An 18,215-nucleotide genomic window follows, 5' to 3' on the forward strand; every position below is an offset into this window, starting at 1 on the left:
TGACAGATTCCTTGATTATTTATTATTATTAAGTAAAAAGAGAGTGCCCTGCTCTAGTACCACCCTTATTTGTTTAATTCACAGCTCGGCTGATGCTAGCTATCTGCCATTGCCCTGAGTTCTGGGTGACTTTAAGTTACTGGTGAAATAAATAAGTCAGTGGGGTAACAGGTTTTGACAACATTTAATATGAAATGTTCTTTTTACTGTAGCATTTAAACTATGGGGGTTTTTATTTATTTGTATATAATTTGAAGTGGTGTCTCTGCATTTAACTCCATATCCATGAAATATAGTACAAGGGTTTTTTACCACAGGAATTACATATTTGTTTTTTTTTATTGTGGAAGATCCCAACACATAGATATGGTAAGAATGATAACAACTGACATATTTCATGAAGTGAACAAAAATACCTTATTCATATATCAAAATATAAGTAAAGTTTCAGTATATGTTTTGTTAATATAATATGCAGTGATCATATTTTAGATAGGAAATTAGAATTGTGTTTAATATGTTTTAGATTAATGTATTTTATAATATAAAATATTGTACCCAGCAGTTGTCAAATACAATACAATGATTCATCAAATTATTTTAAATATTACCAAAGTGAATATGATCAGAGCTATATTATTTAATTTAGAATAAGATAAATTGATTGATAATTAAATTTTAATGTTAACATTTATACTGAAACAAAAATAACCAATGAATTATGATAGGAAATGCTACAAGTAAATGAAATCTTGCGATTTAGAAAATATGTTGTGTTAAGAATCACATTCTGAATAAATAATATAGTGTACATCATGAAACTAATGCAAAACAAGTTAAATAATCTGATCATTAACACATTATCCTTGGTTAAATGTTATAATGTCTATTGCAAAATCTGAAAATTTTTCCTTACACTATTAAGAGGAAATAAACATCATATTAAAATGTATTATATAAAATAACAGTATGTTTGTACATTTGTATATTTTAAAACGGATTTTTTTATAACTTAGTGAATTATTTACGCAATTCAGGAGATAAAAATTAACTAATTATTTAGTAAACGACTAACAACAAAAGATAATTTAAACACAAAACAAGTATCGCCCACACTTAGTATCAATGTCAAACATGCAAAACACATTTTAATTCAAAATCAATGGAAGTCACTGTTTATAAATATATTTTAGCTTACCTTTATGGTTGGCACCTTCCATATCATAGCTTAAAACGATGAAAATTTGTTTTTAAACATCATATTAATAAATATCAAACCAACATGAAATAAACCTACAATCACACTCAGTTTCCTACTCCACTCCACTTCACAATGCACTTTTCACAAATCGAAGTTACAGCAACAGTCAACTTCACAATTTTACTAATCAAATTGACACTTGACAGACAATGTAGGTACTAAATCTAATTGATAATTGACATTTGATTTTTCTAGATTCTGATTCTGTGCGATTACTGCGCCGTCTGACAATTCAAAAGTAAAAACGGGGAAACAATTCGAAAGGAAAAAAGCAATTTGTGAATTGATTGAACTTATAACACATCATTTAAGGAATAAACACGTAATTGAAATTTAAAATCGTGTTTGGTTATGTCGGGCCATTCTTTTAATGTGAAAGAACACTGTAATTATCATCATGTTACATTTTGCGACAAATTTGGGACGTTACGTTATAAATAGCTTAGAAGCATTGCATAGAACTACCTTTTTCCAAAAATAGTCAAGATTTATAATTCGGTAAGGTCTAGGACGAGCGGAGGCCGAGTTATTTAATTTTTATAATGTTTAACAAACTATGTTGTCATCACCTGGATTGCTGGCGTATAATAGTGAGTTTTTCAAGGAACTTTCTTCCACTTTGAGCCAAACTATGGCATTAGACTCCTTGTGCGGTGTTTCCAGGACGATATGAGATGCATATATTCAACTAAAACGCGTATACTTTTCTAATGGCCCGGCAACGCATAAGCGGCAACTAGAGGATTAAGATAGCTTATTCCTCTAGTTTTACAGAGAATGTAGACTGATATACACGGTAGTACAATCAATAGTCAAGCTTTTTTTCGGGATGCACCAAACTATATTGGCGTACTACTGAGGAACAATTATTGTTTTTGATGATTATTCGGTATTTATTTTTTTGAATTCCATATAAAGTTGCTATTGAGTATCAATTGAAGGTGTTTTTCTTCGCTAGCACTTCGTGATACTCCGTTTATTAACATTAGGAAGATTGGGTGTTTATTTTAATTTTTATTAGTAAATAAATTATATCAAATAAATAAAAATACCTTAGATATCATATACATCTAGATAGAGCCTCTTGCTGCTAGACAACCGATGAAAACAAGCCAAGTATATTACTTTAGTGTGTGTGAGAAGTTACGTCTTACACTCGCGATTTGTATGTCACTTTGAGTCAGTGTGCGTGCATTGTTCAAAATGGAGGTTAACTGTCATCCTCAATTTTTTCCGACTTTTTAACAGCTGTCACAGTATATCTAGATGTGTAAATGATCTAAGGAAAATAATATTAATACTGGCCCACAGAATTAAAGTAAAATTAATTATTTAATTAAAATCCCTAGGGACACTCCGAAATACGCATACATATCCCGTAAATTGCGCTAAAATGAATCAGCGAGCGCTCAAAAAGTTGAAAAATATAATGTTGTAAATAGTACCCAACAATTCTAGTTAATTGATACTTTATTTTACATTTACTTACTAACTACCAACTATAATAAGACATTAAAAAACATTTTTTTGTGTGATTATACCTAATGTTTTAATATTTTTAACATAATTAATAAATTATTAATAATAATTTATAATTAATGAATAAGATTTGTAAGAAAGAGTATTATTTTACGATAGATTTTACGAGACCACAGGTTTCTGAATTATTTCCTGAGCAGTGAACGGTACGATCTTCGATAGGTTACTTTCCAATTACGTAACATGAGAAACAATTAAGAAGTTCTTATTGTTTAGTTATTTTTTATTCACAATCATTAAACTCTATCTATCTCTAAACTTATAAAAAACAAACATAAAAAGCTGTTTAGCTTAAACTACTGAAGGAGTAGTGTTTTTACAATAATCATTAATGCACGACATCAAATTACACTTAAACAGCTTTTCCCTTAAGCGATTACAATTTCGATAACCACAATCATCGATAGAAGATGTAATATGCTACGCCGTCCGATATGCGACCGTTGCCTTTAAATATGCCACGACGGTGCTCTGGACGTGGCAAACTGAAGACATCGCTTTATATTCATGTTCATTGAATTGACCCAGTGACCCTATTCTGCAGCACGCTCAAATTCGCTCAAAATGAAATGTCTACCTTTTTACAAAATTAATGCACCGATTGTATTCGTACTTTGTATATCGTCAGCAAATGCGGTAATAAGTGTGTACCTATATTTATTGCACAAAATATGCAACGTCCATACTGTATATTATGATGACGTAACACATTTTCCGGTATGTTTCATTCATGTTGTGCATTTTCTATTAGTTTTATTATATTATTTTCGAAGTAAAACAGACCGGCCAACATGCTATTTATGTGCACCAGGAATTATTAAGGCGCTAAAAGGGATCTCTGATGTTAACCGCTTGTCAGCAGTTTGGGATTGCTTTGATGAGCAATATTATATTTTTTTTTTTGACCAATTTTATATCACTTGATCATGGTATAGTATTGAGACCCCACCTGGAATACAGACCTTAGTGTAGCAGGGACTAGTTCCTGTGGTAGTTCTAAAAATGGTCAAATAAAATAAAATAAAATACATATAAATCTTTTATTTGTTACTCTTTTTAGTGAAATCATGAAACTAATTAAATAAGTTATAAATTAATCCAGTTCCTCGACATTTTCCTGCACTGTCCCGTTCCTTGTCTTGTATTTGCTTAACCTGACCTTAACTTTTACTTTAACTTCCAGTCTCTTGAGCAGTTCAGACAGTTCTTCGCTACTGTCATCATCATCTTCTTCTTCTTCTGGTGTTGGTGGGGAAGGCGTTGGTGTTGTCGTGGAGTATTCGGGTGTTGTAGTCGTAGTTGTGGTGATTTCAGAAGTTGTTGTATTTGGTGGCAGTGTTGTAGGTTCAGGTGTAGTAGTAGTAGTAGTTGTTGTTGTTGTTGTTGTTGTAGTAGTAGAAGTAGGCTCTGGCTCATCAAGATTTTCGAAATCCACACCAGTTATTTCTTCAAACCACGGCAGGAATGGGCCTGGTCGGACGAAACCTGAAAAAACGACATCATGTATATCTATCACATTTTTTGAAAGATTTGTGCTGTTTAGATTTTTTTATATATATATAAGGGGGGGCAATCGGGCAAGATGCAACCGCCTATGGAAATTAAAAGGCGAGTAGAAATTGTAACTGTGTTTTCACATTAGGTTTTTGCCTAAAAATTACATTTTTATTATTACTTTACGACGACTGTCCCGACGTTTCGTGACCTTTGCAGAGCACGTTTCCTGGGGGTTGACAGAAGTCGAGAATAGTATTTGGCATAGTTGTCATTGTGAAGTTTAGCGCATATCTGTGAGAGAATGGACTTTTATTCATGGTCCCTAAGTCGTATCGGTTCGGGAAAACAGCAGCCGGTAATTTATTGCACAAGCTGGCTGTACGAGGCAAGAAATTTCTTGCAAAATGCGCCATTGTTGAATGCCAGACGTTAACATGATGCGGGCGGTATTTTGCATTTTGACGAAATGTCCGGTACGCAACGCCAAATCATCACGATGGGGGATGATTTGACTGTCGATGATTCGAGCCGCTCTTCGTTGTATGCGGTCAAATGGAAGGAGCTGGTACCCCCAGTACCGGCGCCCGCCCTGAGGTGAGAACAGCATGTGAGGCCGAATTCGCGCCTTATATAGTTGCAGGCGGTCGCTAATACGGAAGTACTGTCTCGCCTTACTGAGTACACCAAGCTTTTTAGAGTCCAGTTTGATCTTCTCTTCTCAGTGACCACGGAACTGAACGTCGCTAGATATATCGACGCGAAGTATGCCGATATAGGCTGGCAGTTAGAGGAGTGATGTATGTGACATCACTCCTCTAACTCAAACTTGTTTTTTCTTGGGGTTGAATTGGACGTGATTACTAAAAATAAATTTTATGTTGATCTAACGTTTTTGTTCTATTGACGTTCCGGAAAATCGAGAAATCTGCATTTGTTTTACCATGTTACTGACATAATATAGTATTTTGTTCACCAAACATTTCCGCTAAAAAAACTTTAAGAATAAGAATTATTCCTTGCGTCTTGCTATAATTACAGGGCGTTTAAAGCTACCAAGATAAGGAGTCTTGGAAGCTTTGTACCTGTGATTTATACATCTCATTTTCCACAAATACAACGCAGTAACACCAACGGAAGGGTTTTGAGCCCTAACCTAACCTAAGCCCGCAATACGGTAATATTTTAAATTTATGTTGAAATAAGAACCGTAGGTACTTTGTAAAAAGTACCTACAGTAAGTACCTTTACATCAAGCGTCTATTGAAAATTCGACAGAGTACCCATCTTTATTTGCTGTACCCACATTTATCAGAAAGTATAAAATTATAATAATAAAACCTACCACCAGGATGTCCCGAGTGGCAACCACCACTTGAAGCTCCAGCCACGAAGGAAGTAACACCAATTAGAATAGGAACGTCTTGGTCATTGCGATGAACTAAAGGACCACCGCTGTCTCCCTGGAATGATAGTAAATTTAAAAAAACTTAGATTTAAAAAAATAGAAAAAACAAATTTAAAAAGATAAATTTCGTAGCACTATTTAATGAAGTACGTATAACAGTGCAACAACGCAGAAGAAATTTCGTTTAACAGTTTGACTGTACTTGGACGAAATATCGTTGGCAACTGCACTGTGTATGAAAGCCACTTATCCATACGAGATTATTATGAACATTAATATAAAGACATTATTCAAAATAAAGAAAAAAACAAATCTATAACTATGTGTGCAATACTATGATTACATTAAATAAAAACTATTGGTATGGGGAAGTGTACCAAGAATACTGGCAGCATTTCCGCGTTGGATAGCTAGGCTGATCCGTTGGCCGAAATAGCTGCCAGCGCATGGGTTTTCAGTAGCCCTATTAAGACGCGTAGGTGCTATTTTGTATATTCTGCGTGCCTCTGGACCCCACGGGCCAAGTGTCTCGACACCAAACGGCACAAATACCGACACATTTGCCGCATATGCTGTCTTCGGCAGCCGAAGCTGTAGTCCCAGAACCAATTAATGTGCCGTAATTAATTCCCTTAAGTACTTTGAATAAGTATTGTTTGTCAAATTGCCATGGTATACATTTGGAAAACTGCTTCAATGTTTAAGGACATTTCTGCCGAAAAGAGTAAGATGTTCACCTGATAGTAAGTATTACCGTTTATATTAGATCAGAATTCATGATTTAATCAAAAATTCTCTGTGGCATTACATTTACACTCTCTTCTTTAAGACGTGATTCACTAGCCCAGTGATTTCGCTGGTATGGCACCCTTCAAACCGAAACACATTAATGTTATCAAATTACTACTGCACGACAGAATATGGCGTCGCTGAGGTGCTCATCTACTGTTCAGTCCAATAGTGAAAGTGTAACAGTCCAAAAGCAATTTAAGTAAGGGTCACATGGCATTATTTTCGATTAATACTAGATGACCCGGCAAACGTTGTTTTGCCATATAAATTATATACCTACCCCGCACCGCCTTCTCACAGTTGTTTGACTGAATCATTTTATTGCGAAAATATAGGCATTTCTAATTTAAAAAATATAGGTTTCGGATAAGGATAAAGAGGGAAGAAATATAATACACTAAAACCTTGTACGAATCACGCATTTGATGATATGTATATGTATTACTGTGACCGGTTCAGTAGTTTTCGCAGTATAACCGAACAAATAAATCAGCTCTGAGTTTATTAGTATAGATTTATCATATGTCTAAAAATATTTTCTTTTTAAGCTTTTGTAAAACTCGTGTACCAAAAATTTTTTTTACATAAAATGAGTCACGTAATAACTACCAATTTGGTTGTTTTAATCGCCAAAATTAATTACTTTAACCGTAGACCAACCCTTGTAATATTTTAAATTATAGTTATAAACAATATGTTATGTTTTAAATGATAACCCTCACTTCTAGGATTAATACACAAATAAAATTTGAAAAACAAAAAAAAAGATGAAGCCACAACCTGAGAGTTGAACTAAGCAAACAGAATTTTGTAACGAGGCGGCACTCGAACGGTTGGCTCAGTTGGTTAGAGCATCGGCATGGAACGCCGGAGGTCGTGGGTTCGAGTCCCGCATCGTTCATAAAATTTTGTTTTTCAAATTTTATTTGTGTATAATCCTAGAAGTGAGGGTTATCACTTTAAAAACGTTATGTTTTTTTACATACTGTTTAGATTTACAAGAGCGACATCTCAAGTCAATTTCCTAATATGCAAATATTAGCTGTAAAGTAGATCCTGTAGATGAAGCCACAATCTGAGAGTTGAACAAAGCAAACAGAATTTTGTAACGAGGCGGCACTCGAAAGGTTGGCTCAGTTGGTTAGAGCATCGGCACGGAACCCCGGAGGTCGTGGGTTCGAGTCCCGCATCGTTCATAAAATTTTGTTTTTCAAAATTTTATTTGTGTAAAGATATAGTCAAAATTTTTTTTGAAACCGGACCTCTACGAAGAAAGGAGGCCATAATACATATTATTGTTGTACCTGGCACACTGACTGCGATGTAAGGTTGAAGTATCTCGCGCAGATTGAGTTCTCATTAATGATACTGCCGAACAAACGGTTGCATTCTGTATTGCTGATAGCGCGGAGATAGACCCACTGGAGCTCCGTTGGTACTGAGCCTGGGAACAATTTGATTTTTATTGCCAAATACCAGCAAAAGGTCATTGAATACGTGGTGTTTGTTCGACTTTCGACGACTTCTTCTTCTTCCTCGTTTTAAGATAATGCCATTTTTTAGATATTTATTGCCTATAAAAGATCTGATTATTAAAATGACAAAAGGTATTTCCAATAAGTACTTCTTGTTTTTGAAGTGATAACTTCTAATGAGAGGATAAACCGCTTCAAGACGTAACGCGTTTTTTTTTTAAAATAGTGAAGATTTGCACACGTTAATATTTTTTGTTTTCTTATAAGTTTCATGAGCAAGTGTGCAATATATAAAATCTTCGAAATCGAAATCTTCTTCTTTTTGTAGAAGTATCGATAAATCGTTATGTAATTCCATATGCAAAAGTACGTATAAAATATATAAAGCCAAGTATACTTTTACGTAGTAGTGTATGCAGCCCTATATTTTACGTTGCTTTTGCCGAAAAAGTGAAATGTGATAACTGATAGCATAGTAAACCGAGAAATCACACATATATTATAATGCCTATTTAGTTATAAAAATCACACCGATATTGCAAAAAAAAAGCAATAAACGAATACCCTATAAATTAAGAGTTATTTTTCCCTTCTTCAGTTTTTTGACACTTCCTTCTATTTCCCAAAGTGTTAGTATAACTACCTAATGGACAGTGGCGGATTTTCAGATTTGCCGCCCGTAGGCTATTCAAATTTTGCGTAAATTTTAATATCAATAAAATTCCAACTTTATGATTTGTTATTGCTCCATTCTCGTTACATCAACTTCTCCCGTATGGTTAGTATCATTGAGAACAATGGTACCAACTACCGTGTTAGATCCTTGATTACTTTAACAGCAAAGAATTATCAAAAAACATTATTTTATGCAAAAAATATCTCAATCTTGTACCACTTTTAAAGTAAGGTAATGTATGTCTTAAAACTGTACAATACCCTCATAATATGAATAAACAATTTGTTATGTTTTTAAAGTGATAACCCTCACTTCTAGGATTAATACACAATTTGAATAACAACATTTTATGAACAATGCGGGACCTCTGGCGTTTAAAAAATTATGAACTAAATTTGCCGCCCCTTAAAATTTGCCGCCCTAGGCTCCAGCCTACTCAGCCTGCTGGTAAATCCGCCACTGCTAATGGAATTCTGACCATGATGACTTTAAATATTGACACAAAGCACCTACCTATACGTGAATTTAAAAATTGAAATGATATTACAATAACACACAAAGAATTGTTTTGATTGTCAAGTCTCACCTTCTGTCCACGTTCTCCCCCAGCCGCTAGCATATACTTGAAGTCCATCATAGTCCCTGAACGCATCTGATGATGAATGTATCTGGATCCTCTTCAAATTAGCTACAATAAAAATATAAGTAGAATTATTTGACGATAACATAACTATATAATTTTTATAAGTTTATAGCTATTACCTACATAACTGGACTTTTAGTAGGGATTCCTAATTTTTTGAAAATGTAATATAGCCTATAACACTCGGGGATGATGTAGCTTCCCAACAGTGAAAGAATTATTCAAATCGGTTCAGTAGTTGCGGAGCCTATTCAATGCAAACAAACAAACAATCAAATCTTTCCGTTTTATAATATTATAAGTATAGATAATATGTTATAGCCTAAAACTATTCATAAACAAATAAAAAAACTGTGAAATAATTAAAGATATAAAAAGAAACTAACATATAATTAATTTAATTGTAGTAATAAAATGATTAGGATTAATATCGTATTTGTGTAAACAGCTTTCTCATTACCGCTTTATAACTGACAATTTTTTTAAATGGAAATAGTATGTTATCCTTAAGAGATAGACATATGCCATCATGGACTTTTCTGTAGACCTATATCAGATATACAACTCCACGATACATTATTTTGCTATATCTCAAAGGGATTAGACAGCGTATCCGTTGAAAGTTCCCAAAAGGATTATTTTCTTCGACACGAATAAATAAACATAAAAAAACTAAAACCTTTCTAGGGAACCACGCTACTCAATGATGAAAATAGCATGCAAATCGGTGCAGTATTAGTTATTTTTGTTAAATTTGTGCCGTATAATTTAGTGTACTGATCGATCCATTGATTGGATAGCTTGGATGTTTTACCTCTAATCTTATCGAATCCAACTTTATATACCTTATTATCGTTTTTAGTAGATATCATTAATAGGTACTAATCATACAACCTACGTACGTACATATTGCGTCTGTTTTAAACTAATTGATGGCTCATATATGTACCTGGAATTCTCATTTTTAATACTGATAATCTAATCTTAAAATATATATAGATAATTTTACATTTTGTATTATGTTTTTGACTTCATATAGATTTAAAAGGAAGTCTGGAAGTGTTCTAACCTGCAAAACTAGTTTTGAGTTATAACTATCAGGCAGAATTCTGAGGCTGGGTTGCACCAACAAACTTTAGCAAAAACAAATGTAGTGTCTTGACATCTAGTCTGAATTAATTATATATGTTAACAATCATTGTCACTGTCATGACATCGACAGTGACATTAACCATGAAACATTTAGTGCTATATAAAAAATCCACAGCACAACGGGAACGCCAGACCCAACTCGTATAAAGGGTTAAAGAAATAAGTTTTCTGATACCTATATTTTACGGCCTGAATTGTTAATTGCTTCTATAATTAGATAGTAAGCTCTTATGTAAATATTTAGTAGTAAAAATGAAATTTGTAATTTATTTTTGACGGGAACGCTTTTTTTTTTCAATTCTAATCTATGCTTCTTAGGTACTGAGCAACGGTTGTCTCACCTGTGTCCAAACGCCAGATATTACAGCAAACATGTTAAACTACCGGTTAAACAAAAAATGAAGGTTACCATTTGACAATTTTTAGATGACGTCATCTAAAAATTAATGGTAAATTTAACTGTTATCAGTAAAAGTCGTCTTCGCTGTTTAAAGTTAATATTAAATAGCGACCTGTCAAAAGTTTTAAATAAATATTCGATATTGACTTGATATTTCGTCTTAACTATGCCACAGTAGACATATGTTACTATGTCAAGGAATACGAGGCTGGCCGCCTAAAATAATGTTAGTACAAAGATCTTACCGCTGTATGTCACAGGTATCTGTAGTTTTATCAAAGCAATGTCGTTTTGCTGCACGATTCCTGGTTGTTGCGCATTGTAGGATGGATGGTTGTACCACTCTGAAGTCTCACTGAAGTACTCTGCGTTAGATATGGAGGTGAGTCCAGCGTATACTGTGACAAGACGGTAGCTGTGAAAAAAAATTAAGGATTATTGTTTTGTTACGCCAAAGAAGTACATATTATCTACCTGCGTGCGTATACATATTACATAATATGCTATCTTATTATTAGAAGCAGTGTGAAGTTACTCCAAGTTTAAAATTACTTCTTACTGTCATGTAATTCTGTAGTGATAAAGGTACGATAAAGACAAAATGTTTTAAAGTTGGAGTAACTTTACACTGCTTACTTTATTAATAGGACAGATTAATTACCTACACATACTCTTTTTTATTTTAACCATGGACAAGTCGTTTAAGAATATCGAGATGTACATCGCAATTCGCAATTTATATAACTTATAAGGTATATTTGTCATAAATAATTATTTTAGGGAACAATCTTGCGAGACGCAAATAGGAACGCTCAGATGTCACACATAAGTACCTACCTATTACGATTTTGTTTGTATTGTTTGCTCTGTGTTTAATATGCGTAATTTTGGTAGAGAGCAAAGATCTTCAGTTCAATTCATATTGGAAATAATCGGTGAAGAGTCCGATTCGGTTCAAGAAGGAAAAGAAAAACCGAGAGATAATATGAAAAAAGGGTTTCCTTGAAGAGGAGCACCTCAGTTTATGAATGGTCTCCCGCCCTGTAAAAATCCCAATTCCTTTCAAACGAATCTTCTCCACCATAGTATCTTGTATGGAAAAGAAATATTTTGCATCTTGCTATACTTGGGGAGCAATAGGTACAGCGAGACATTAATACTGATACGATGTTAGATATTTTATTTGCCTATAGTCGAAATCTGAGCTAATTAATGAAAGCTTAGCTATAGATTTAAACAGCAGCTCTATTTACTATGAACCCGAAGAAGTGAACGATTAACCTGAACTAAGCCAGCTTGACACAAAATTGACACAAGTTGTTTGACCTTAATTACTAAGGTAATATTGATTTGATATAAAATCTATATATCAAGAGATATGTTGACAAGGCTGTGTAAGAGCATACCCCGTGCTGTCATTCGTATAGTAGTAAATGCCGCTGATCAGCAGCATATCAAATCTGCTTAGGCAAGAATATCAACCCGCACGATCAGTCAACATGATTGCTGGTGTACATCGAAGAGAGGACTTTAAAACTAACATGGTTTCATGTAATACTATGTAGTAGGTACGTCTCATAGACTAATATTATAATGTATAACACAAACTCATGAGTGGAATCTGGTTCAATCAACTGCTTGTGCACTCACTGGGCGGTGCAATGAGCAGCGGTGAGCACCCATTCCTCATTAATGATAGATCCACCACAGCCCAGCAATCTGCCGAGCCAGTCCGTGATCCTGAGGGAGACCTGATGAGGGTGCTCGCCAAGACGCGCCTCCCATCCTGATACAATACGACCTTGTGGTGTCTCTGAAAAAATAACAACATTTGAGTCACTAGGAGGCTAGGATTTGTGATAACAGATTCTTCAGGATAATCGCAAGGGGACATTGCAGTAGCTGACTCCAAGTTAAACACAAAGCTACTTTTTTACAATTCATAGTAAAATTCACTACAACATCATTTACCTGCTTAATAGTTACTACTATTCTGCGGTCACTAACCCGCATGCCAAGTGTGATAACCAAGGCACCCCCTTCCCCACCTACTATAGCAGACACGACTAAAAAAAGTCCCCTATTCTCTACCAATTCAGGCTATGACAGCGACCGTAGTAACGGTGGAGAAGGGGTGCTAAGAATCTCTGGACGAGATCGTGCTACCAACACCGACGACTGAACCTGGCAGCTGTTGACGAATATGGTACCTAGGAATACACAATATCCTAAGATACAAAATAGCTTTAAGGGTAAATGTATACACTTTTATAATAAAGTCCCAGCCACTGTTCAGGCATTATCTATAAATAAATTTAAATGTTTTATAAAAAAATATGTCTCTGTCCTAAATCCACAGATGAATATCTAAGTGATCGGACAGCCTGGGACTATTATGATTATTTTATAGCAATAGCAATGAAAGTACAATATTGTATATTTTTATTAAAAGGAGCGCAAAAATGCTGGGAGAGTTTCTTGCGCCGCTTCTTCTCTCTCAGAGCGCCATTTATTTCCGAAGCGGTAGTAGTATCTAGTATATTAGAAATGACATCAAAAAGAATTCTAAAGGAATCAATCGACAATGAGGTCAATGGATCTAAATCAGCTAGGCAAACTTTCAAAAGTTTCCTCACGTCCAATTTCCCTCAGTACCTAAACACTGAAGTATTCAAACCGTGTATGTTGCCAGTTATGACATGGCTCCAAAACGTGGTATTTCACTGTTGGCTCTCAAAGTCGCTTAACTGACTGAGGATATTCGCAGTAGAACTATGATATCTACATAACGCAAAGACTTTGTAACTTGAAATGCGATGAGCAGGTCCATCGCTCGCAGAACCTATAACCTATGGGTACAGAAAGTTCTCGAGTGACGACTACAAGTAGGAAGTAAGGGACATCCCCCACAGGAGAGATTTGGATGCTGACCGTCCATGATCGGTTGTTGAGATAGTCTTTGGCGGAAGGTATGCTCAGCAGTGGACGTCTTTGAGCTGGTCGTAGTCAATGTATTAGTTGTATTATTCATCAATCAAACAGTCGGCCCCGATACATTCAAGATCTTCGTAATACGGATAAACCTTTCGTCCTAAGTATTTTCAATCAATAATAAAATAATAGTTTTCTTATGCTTTGTCGGTATATTCAATAGATTATGTTTTGCGAATCTTAGCTAATCGGATTAATAAATTTATCGTGATTTAATTATCCACTGATAAATGATACCATATTGTTAGATCGTCAATTAGATGATATGATTATTGTGATTGCGTTCGCTAATCGGCTACAAGTGAACAAATAAACTTATAGATGAACAATGGTGTCAGTGTCAAGTATTGCTATATGTAATAGAAATTATAAGCTTTGTCACAAATTAAAACCCTTACCTACACATAATACACTGGCCTTCAAAAGTAAGTATCACACTTTTAAAATTGGGATAACGTTTTAAGTTCACAAGATATACTTTCGAAATAAAATGGACTCCAAAGAGAATTTAATTTTGTACATGAAAACTTTATAGTCGGTAACCTTCTTTTAAGAATTGGCTGAAAAAAAACTTCAAAAACAAAACCATTCCTTTTTCAAAGTGGACGTTTCCGAATTACACTTTTACCATTCACATTTTTCTTTCTGTTTTAAATTTTTTTCAAGATCGATGGGTCTTGTTTTAAAAATGTATGCTAAAAAGCACATAACATTTATTTATCATGCCTCTTTCAGTTGAAGAATGTGCTAGGATCATGGCTTTTCTGGAACTAGGCATCAGTATGCGTCGCACTGCAAGAATGGTGGGTGTGACGGTACGAACGGTCCAGAAGGTAAAGCGAAGGTACGAAGAGACTAGACACCATCTGAGGAGACCTTGTAATGGCAGACCCAGGTGTACCAGTGCCCGAGAAGATCGTTATATTATTTCCACTGTGTTAAGAAATCGCCACCAAAATGCAGTTGAAGTCCAGCAACAGCTACTTCAGGCCCGAAGGGACTACATTAGTGACAGTACAGTGAGAAGAAGACTTGCTGAAGCAAATTTGAAACCCCGAAGACCAGCGAGTGGCCCAAAACTCGAGAGACAGCATCGAGTAGCGAGACTGCGATACGCCCGTGAACACATGCAGTGGGATGAAGAAGAATGGTCAAGAATTTTATTTGCAGATGAGTCTCGATTCTCCCTTTACACTTCTGATGGCGAAGTGTTTACAGGCGACCTGGTGAGCGATACTTTCAAGCCTGCATCTCAGAAAGAGTCCAATACGGTGGAGGCAGTGTACATGTATGGGCTGGCATATCTTCAGAAGGTCGCACAGAGCTAGTGGCCATAGAAAATGGCACCCTCACTGGGCAAAGATATGCTCAAGAGATTCTCAATGAGTATGCAGGGCCGTATTTAGCAAATATGGGTGATGGATCGATGCTGATGCATGATAATGCCCGGCCACACACGGCTCATATCGTACAAGAGTATATTCAGGAGGTCGGTATTAGCGTGATAGCTTGGCCATCAAGAAGTCCTGATCTCAACCCGATTGAACACGCCCGGGATGAGCTTGAAATCGCAGACCAGCACCCTCAGGGCACTAAAGCAGGCCCTGGTAGAAGAATGGGAGAATATTCCCCAACATCGGCTCAGAAACCTAGTGTTCAGTATGCCAAACCGTCTCGAAGCTGTAATCGGGGCTCGAGGAGGCAATACCAGTTATTAAAAATTAAATAACATGTAATACATTTTAGTTGAATTTTTTTACACTAAACTAAAAATGTCTATTTTCATTGTTTTATCTTTTTTAAGTTAAAAATGTTACTAATGTATAATTTTAGTTTCTAAGAATTAAAGCCTATAAAATTTGCAACAAAAAGTTTTTAATCTTAAATCTCTACCTTCTATAGTTAAGAAAAAAAATTAATTTGAAAAGTGTGATACTTACTTTTGCAGGCCAGTGTATTTTGAACAGTTATATAAATACAGTAACGAAATAAAAGGTCATTTGGAGTTAAAATAATTCTTAAAATAATTCTCTGAGCTAGCACAGACGACTTATAGTAGCAAAAATAAAAGATGCAAAATCTTTCCATAATAAAGTAATTAGTCTTTTTGACGCCTATATTCAGATAAGATAAAATTAAAAATAGCAAAATATCTCACTGCTCGATTCTAGAAATAAGGCAATGCCTATAAAATTGGCCGCAAATACCTGTTATTCATTTTAGTATAGCCATTTTACCAGTGGCCTGGTTTCTGCCGTGAAGCAGTAATGTGTTAGCATTACTGTGTTTCCGTCTGAAGGGCGCCGTAGCTAGTGAAATTACTGGGCAAATGGGACCTAACATCTTATGTCTCAAGGGGACGAGCGCAGTTGTAGTGCCACTCAGAATTTTTGGGGTTTTTCAAGAATCAGCAGTACGTCCTGCTCGTCTCGTCCCTTATTTTCATACAAAACATAATTCACAAAAAAAGCCAATCTTGGGATATTAAATGTGATTGCCACTTGCCAGCTCTCAGTAATCCGCAACGTTAGGGTTGCCAGGTGTAAACAGGTATAGGTATTATAGTTAATTATTTATAGTCATCTGTTTTTATTAACTTGAATACAAAATGAAGTTTTATATTTCCGTAATGGTTTATAATTCCGTACATGTTTCCGCAATTAAACTTGTGGTTAGGTTCTACCATTTGCACACAAAAACGATCGGATATTGTCAAGAAAAGACGACAATTACTTCGTTTCTCGTTCTTGACAAGGCGATTGTCGGTTTCTCAATGTCTTTTTAGAATGGAAACATTATATATTCCATCAATCATTTTAATAAAGTAACGAAAAGTAAGGCATTTTATTAGTATGTACATTCTTGAAGTTCCCTGTCTATTACTAGCAAAATATAGACAAGTGAGTAGGTTTTTCTAACCTTTTTTTTTTAACTTTGATTGTAGTGACCTACAATGGAATGCGTTACAATGTGTCCTACGAATGACAAAGGTAAAATACTGTTATTCGAAATTCAAACAATTTTCTCACAAACTACGGAATTTCATATTTCAAAATTCGATGTGCTTATTATTTTTTTTGTACATAATAATTTTACTTGAAATGTGTACCTTTTTATACACCCATGATTTTCTTACCTTCTCTTAGATTTTCTATGAATTCAGGAATTAGTAATTCAGCTGGTGCCTGTAAGAAAAGTAATGTAATATAATAAAAGTCAGAGAGAGAGAAGGCCTTAAGTACCTTCTTGGTACATATTATGTATTCTTTAGCAGAAATCTTTAAGTTTCAAAACTATTTTATATCACATCCTATTAAGACTTCGTGTATAATTTTCTACGTCAGGCACATTATAGAAACTACATAAAAAAATGCCGGAAAAAATTACATTAGGTACTTAATTCTTTCTTAATATTATATTTAATTATCTATCATTTTATTATTAAATTATTTTATATTCATCATTCCAAATAAGTCCATTGGCAAAAGAAATGTAATAAAATTTATTGAAATGTGATTTTAGTACCTACATAATATTTTTTTCATAATATAACGTAGAAAATAAGGGCAGCAATACTACATAAGACAATTTTTGAAGAAGCGCTAATATTGATGACGAGATAAGAGGAAGATGTCCAACATACATCTTTGAGCACGATAATCTAACAGAAAATTTGCTTGGGCTTAAAAATGTCGACGTATATTTGATCTGTGTAGGCGCAACCAGTTTACTCAATAATAAGTAAGTCGTAATACAAGGTACACGATCTTACCTGATGGCACACAAAAGCCACAAGAAAGAGTACTTTTATCCACATTGCAATCAACACATAGACTCTTTACTGGTTATCCTCGCAGGCACTTAAATAGTCAACTACATCTTAGATGTTTAGCTCTGATTGTGTTAGTAAGATTAATAATCAATTGATAAATATCGATTTATCGATAATTATTTCTCATTAACATCTACCTGAATAATGATTTTTTGTTTTGTTTGATAAGATAGTCAAAGATTTTTACGCCACATAAAACACTTTTATTTATATAATAGCGTAATGTAGCAGGCTCAAAAAACATAAAAGTGATACTTGGTTACACGTCTCATATTGCGGAAGTGTGGTACGTTTGATCGAGTCCCCAAGATCTACGGGTATAAATAAATCTTGTATAGGTCATTTACGTATTACTCTCAAGTGGACAAGCAGCTGCTTATGTAGTTCGTTTACTTTTTTGCTTTTCCTCTTTGGTATGTACCATGTATGTACTTACGGCCGTTCCCAATATTCAGTCTATCTCTTACTTGAGATAAAAATCTTAACTATCGTTAACTTTTCTGCTCCAATAAACTTATCGACGGTAACTCACCTTATCCGTGCACGCTGTGT

General features: G+C 34.7%; 1 protein-coding gene and 1 non-coding gene across 2 annotated transcripts; one reads left to right on the plus strand and one right to left on the minus strand.

Annotated features, from left to right (window-relative positions):
* Window positions 1-3,826: 3,826 nt before the first annotated feature.
* On the minus strand, window positions 3,827-17,708 carry LOC126975759 (collagenase-like). The gene is made up of 8 exons (XM_050823789.1): window positions 17,604-17,708; window positions 16,968-17,016; window positions 12,491-12,653; window positions 11,086-11,255; window positions 9,232-9,333; window positions 7,799-7,938; window positions 5,640-5,757; window positions 3,827-4,285 (listed from the first exon to the last, which is right to left on the minus strand). Exons 1-8 carry the CDS (start codon window positions 17,646-17,648, stop codon window positions 3,894-3,896), a joined length of 1,179 nt encoding a protein of 392 aa, XP_050679746.1. The 5' UTR covers window positions 17,649-17,708; the 3' UTR covers window positions 3,827-3,893.
* Trnas-gga (transfer RNA serine (anticodon GGA)) lies at window positions 7,322-7,395 on the plus strand. The gene has a single exon. It is a non-coding gene; the product is annotated as a tRNA-Ser (tRNA).
* Window positions 17,709-18,215: the final 507 nt, after the last annotated feature.

The sequence above is a fragment of the Leptidea sinapis genome, chromosome 37, assembly GCF_905404315.1.
Source record: "Leptidea sinapis chromosome 37, ilLepSina1.1, whole genome shotgun sequence".
In the NCBI taxonomy this organism is placed as follows: domain Eukaryota; kingdom Metazoa; phylum Arthropoda; class Insecta; order Lepidoptera; family Pieridae; genus Leptidea; species Leptidea sinapis.

What these genes read in the sequence shown, in the direction of transcription:
- LOC126975759 (XM_050823789.1), bottom strand. Translation starts at nt 17,648, where the DNA reads ATGTGGATAAAAGTACTCTTTCTTGTGGCTTTTGTGTGCCATCAG. An exon ending in CATAGAAAATCTAAGAGAAG is followed by an intron (nt 12,654 to 16,967) that starts GTAAGAAAATCA and finishes TTATTTTTTCAG; the next exon opens with AGACACCACAAGGTCGTATT. An exon ending in CATCGCAGTCAGTGTGCCAG is followed by an intron (nt 5,758 to 7,798) that starts GTACAACAATAA and finishes CTATCATTCCAG; the next exon opens with GGAGACAGCGGTGGTCCTTT.